The 5,557-nt window shown below is 42.5% G+C and overlaps 1 protein-coding gene across 1 annotated transcript in view; it reads right to left on the bottom strand.

The window, feature by feature from the left end:
• Window positions 1–5,557, bottom strand: part of T265_15638 (hypothetical protein) — a gene marked incomplete at both ends in the record, with an annotated part of 65,767 nt that overhangs the window by 41,645 nt on the left and 18,565 nt on the right. Inside the window, one exon of the mRNA XM_009178827.1 lies at window positions 649–781. Within this exon, the coding sequence (XP_009177091.1) occupies window positions 649–781 (133 nt within the window). The remainder of the gene's footprint in view (window positions 1–648; window positions 782–5,557) is intronic.

Below are 5,557 nucleotides of genomic sequence, written 5' to 3'. Positions count from 1 at the left end.
TTTTCTGTGATAGAATCGCAGGTCGGATGCTTTGTGGCATTCATCTTTGCAACTCATTGTTGTAGAGCAGCGAAGCCCCAGTGGTGAACACTGATGTCATGCTGATGATGACGGTGATTATGATGAGGTCGGTAGATGGCATCGCCTTTTCCTCGTGGTTAATTCCTACCAGGGGAGAATCGCAAGCCGTTTCATCTGATCTTTCTCGTGAATAGGATATCAAAGTATCAAAATAAGGAGTAAAATTCATTGGTTGATCTTACTTCCTGTCCACTAAATGCGACGCATCTTATACATGCATGTAATGTGTCAATATAATTGTCAAACCGTTTCGTTGTTGGTCTGTTCGCCAAGCTTGGCAGTTTGATTGTAAACGTTTCATCACCAATCCAGTTGACATCGTTAGTGTCATCGTCAACCCTGCAATGACGATGTCACCTCGATTGGTGATGAAACGTTTGCAATCCAACTGCCAATCTCGGCGAACATGAGTGATTGATTGTGATGTAACAACGGAATTGACTGTGCCACATATTCAACGTATATTAAGCAGTAAGGAAACTGATTTAGATTATCTGGCGCAAACCTGATTTAGTACGAAACGCGGTCGACTGATATCACACAAGTGTATTCTGGAAATTCACCTACTTCCAAACTCATTATGATGCCTTTGCACCAGATTTCCTGAAAAATCCTCTTCGTTCAGGTAGATCAAGAGATACCCTGATTGCAAGAAGCCGTCGGCTTGCAATTTCTTCTGCTGATATGTTGAATAATCTATCTGTTTCAAATAGGAAGACAATTGAAACACTGCATTTAAATGCTGGTGGAGAAAGCATTTCTACAGATGACGGGTAGCTGCAGCAGTGTGACACTAGAAAATAATATTTTGCAATTAATGTCTGGATTTATTTGTTCATGACAGTTTTGTTGAAGGGCATTCCATTGTTGTTATCCTGGAAAACTCTCTATTTGACAGCCAGCGGAGGGTTTTGGTCATCTTGGATCTCACCAGGTAGGATGGTGCCATTCCAAGGATTCCATCAACAGTGTGACGGAACCTGACGTACGCACTCATGTGTGAACAATCTTGCAGCCTCACCCGGAACTCGGCCCAGTCCATCATGATTCAAATGAAACTTGGGGACACGAATGGCATATAGTTTTGGAATACTCGTGCGCGCAGTGGATTTTTGAGTCTCAAACAGGTCTAACTCAGTTGTTCACCAGTGAAATGTTTACGATAATCCTGGAATTAGATTCGTTTGTGAAAATGTGCTGCGCCAATTCAACAGTCAAATATCAGCTGAAAACCAGCTGAGCGAACGAAACAACCACCATCTACGCCACCTGAACTACCAGCATTATCCCAAAACCACATTCGCTTGCTGTCAGATAATTTCGTTTATCGTGCGAGGTCATACTCAGTTTTCACGGCCCAGCGCGAGAAAATCTAAGAATAATCCAATTTAAGTCACCTGAACATAATGGATAATTTCCGATAGCGAAATCATTTCCAAACCTTCCGGTCGAAAAACGAGTAGCCAGCGCGAAAATGCAATGTGGCACATACAGATTCACAAGAAGCGTGCATATTGTTTAAAGGTGAATATATCCTCAATGATCTCAACAAGTGTGACCGCCTATCAGTGGTTCCGCATTGAATTCGGCTTAAAACTATTGAGTGGAAAGTGTTGAGCTGGTACTGGAAATTGTGGATGGGAATCAAAGAACACTTCGCATAAGGTTTCGACGAGATTCAAGTATCCTAGGTGAGAATGAGTGAATCGTCGATCTGAGAAGTCACGATTCTCGATGCCGGTCAATGGGTGTGAGTAAGCGATGTTGGCACAGCTACTGAAGAATGAAGGACGTTCTGTCTAAGGAACACTAAAGCATTCTGCCGATCAACCGCAAAATGGTCCAACGATTGAGGTCCTCCTCCACCGTCGCGAGGCGGCGGATTCAAAACCCCTAATGGAGTCTTTTGGGATTCGCACTGCTGATGATTCTCAATCAGGGTGATTCGGTCGGTTGCTGTATCTCGGCTCTCAAGCTCAAACAGGTTGACGAGTGTAGACGCCCATTTAACTAGTTCTGCGCATATGTTGCATTTCACATTTGTGAACCTTTTGTTGATTTTATTCGGGGATTCGCTTAATTAAGTTAATCTGATGGTCTCTGAACATCCGTTCCAAGCTGTTGTGTGAGCGTGTCTGACTCAGAGTCCTGCAGATCCGATCATGATTATTGCTTATGGTTTATACTTGGACCCCAACTGCCTGTTTACGAAAATTTGATATTAAAAGTTACATCACCAAAATTTCAATAAGTAAACGGTGACGAAATATAGGCTATCAAATGGTATGCAATACATTTACAGTTCGTCAAATAAAGGAATGTGCGACCTCTGCACAGAACAAAGTCGGTTTTCGTCATTGGTTCATAAAATTCCACAATTTGATTCCTACTTATAGTGATTACTTTCGCCTGAGCCGTCAGTCATTGGAAATCCACTTAGATTCAGAGCTATTTTAAATGCCGACCATCTGGTATTCCCACATCCATTATTCGGAAACTGGATGAATGGGCTTCATGATGGATGGTTCACCCAGTTGGTCCAACTTAAAAAAATCTAGCATCCCACATTTAGTTGAACATCTAAATGACTGGAATATTCTACATAGAAACATGCTTTATCCTACCAAACACACATTTTCCTTCAAGTGAGGAAATTCATTTGTACCGTGGAGAAAATGGCGGTATTTGCATTCGGATTGAGTCAGTCTCACATCGGCCTTAGACAAGCGCTTGATAAATACAACATGAGGGCACCGTCTGACAAACCAACTGTAGTTTGGTGTTTGATACCCGGTAGTTGCGTTCGTTTGATCAAAGTGCGATACTACAATCAACTGAGTCGTTGCTAGTTCAACCGGGTAATCTTTGCTGCAACTCTCTTTTTACTTTGGTCTCTGTTTTTCGATGCCTTGAGCTCAACTGATCAACCTACCCAGAAAAGACGACCAGATTGTCCCTTATTCGAACTAGTCATAGGCGGAGTTCCAGAGATCTTTTCCCTTTTGCACGACACCTGATGCATTCACAATTCATGAAGTAGGGCTTTACACAAAATAGGAATGGATGCAGAACTGCCTTAGTGTTTGGTCAATTATTAAATGTATCACCAAGAACGCATCACCAGCACTGAGAACAAGAGTTGTTTTGGCCGAAGCACTTGGTGCACTCTGTCGCCCGATCGCATTACTCGTGATTTGACAGAGAATCAAATGACAACTTTGGGAAGAGCATAGTTAAGCTTATGAAGAAAGTCACTTCGAGAGGAAATATCGTAAGATAGATCGCACGTCCGACGGAAGAGTTGAGGAACACTGCCCACTGTAGCTAACAGCTGCATTGTGTAAATGTTATTCCAGTTACTGTCATATTATTTGGATAGTGTGACGTTTGAAAAACACAAATTGTATCCAAAAGGAAACATCATGCGGATCAGAGGACCTCCATACTATGAGCGTAAGTGCCCCGAAATGGAGCATATCGCATCTTGGCAAAACAGATAATGTGTCGGGCCGATGAACTCAAAAGTCTGATTGCGCCGATACCGAGTTATATGATATTTTGTTCTAACACTCTTCCCGACGATGACCATGCTATTTATCTTCCCACCGGGGCTTTAAACAACCTATCCTGGCGTCCCATCTACTGGACGAGTGCGCAATCATAGCGAAGAATCATCTGCAGCCCAAGGTTATTGTATGGAGAACGACCGAGGGTCTTCAAATCACCTTTTGATTTCCTAAAACAGTGGAAGCTGTCCTAAGTGATCATAGATTCACTGAAACCAGAAACCATAGGCCAACTACCCCATTCTCTACCGCAATGCGGGAGCACTCTCTGCGCGACCACAGTGAACAATAGAAAGCAATCACAATAGCACGGTTTTCTACATCATAAACATCTTGTCGTTGAAGTACTTATTAGTAGCAAGGACCGCTTATTGTCAACAGAGTGATACCCAAGCATGTATAACACCTAGTCCTTCATTCTGATATCTTAACCAAAACTAATCTGGAATTTAGTATCGCTGAAATTCCGAAGAATGTGTTTGAGTTTTAGTGAGATTGCATTGGTTTCTCAAGAGTGGAATGCGTGCGAATTCACGTCAAAACACTAGGGCGTTTAGGTGCAACGTATACTCCAATAGATAGCAAACGTTTGATCTCGACCGAAATCTGTTGCCCACAGAATAGGGCAGAGAACAAGTGGAACTAGAACCTTCCATTTTACTTAAGCCGAAGACTGATTGAAGCCTACAACTTCTGATAAACATAACAGTCAGTAGGTTCCGTACTAAGAAAAAAAGCTTGCAAATCCCCAAGAGTTTCTTTAAGCCTCAGGGTAACTCTTGGAAAGTACGCCTAAAAGGACTACATCTTTTCGCCGAGCACTTCATGATGACTATGTGATATAGTCTTGGTTATTACCACCCGTTTACCTGCCTGCCATTGTTTAAATTTTCCTGAACCTATTTTCTTCAGCTGTGGAGCGTAAGCAAACTAGGTGCCTGTGATACAACGGGGTCAGCAGTCGATTATTTTTTGCAACCCGGCAGACGTCAAGAACCGGTGTTTTCAAAAAGCTCCAAACTGGTTTGAACCCCATCCAACTTCCACACGGTTAGGATTGCCGCTTAAACAGCCAAAACCGATCTCAAAATTACATGTCAACTTGGCACTGATTTCAGTGGGCTAAAATTTAGGAAATACCTATTGTGGATTTTCGAGCAATTTGCCACGCGTGTTGGCTAGATAGTAGCAAATTTGTCCACATTTATTGACGCCATTCATGTTGACTTTTCGATGGCTTTTGATAAATTCTGACATGACAGTATTATTCGCAACACAGCGATGTTCGTGAGACCGCGTCAGTCTCAACAGTGTTTTCCAACTACATGAGCAGTCAGTCTCAGTTTTCCAACTACATGAGCAACTGAACCTGCTCACGGATGTGGAACTGTCAACTCCTTACAATAGCTGGAAACCCATCTTATCTTTAACAGTTTGAAAATGCATGCGTGCTAGTGTTCAGCATCAGTTTCCGAAAGCAGGAATTTTCAGTATCAACCTGGAACACCTAAACATTCAAATGTGGTGAGATCCGACTTAAAAGCTAGCGGACTAGATATGAATAACCAATGGCCAACGGACAAAGGCCTCGAGCATTTAAGTATAGCATAATTTATCTGGCGTGGATCTTTCACATTGAACGGTCATATTTTGAAAACGACAAAAGACCTGCTCCAGCGAAGAATGCCCCTTGATAACTTGGTGCAGGCCAATTGTGTCGCAGAAAGCGTTCATCAGCATCGTTCTGCAAAACCACACCAACAGAGTCCCACCAATTTCACAAAGCCTTACTTGACATATAGGCAATGCTTGGCGCATAAATCGCCATGATATATTACGATGAGTCCCTGATACATCTGAAAATTTCTCGCCTTTACAGGATGGATGAGTTTTTCTGTAGACCAAGTTCT

Source organism: Opisthorchis viverrini, assembly GCF_000715545.1.
Source record: "Opisthorchis viverrini unplaced genomic scaffold opera_v5_691, whole genome shotgun sequence".
NCBI classification, from domain to species: domain Eukaryota; kingdom Metazoa; phylum Platyhelminthes; class Trematoda; order Opisthorchiida; family Opisthorchiidae; genus Opisthorchis; species Opisthorchis viverrini.
Note: the sequence above shows the minus strand (reverse complement) of the source record. Positions and strands in the feature narration are given on the sequence as shown.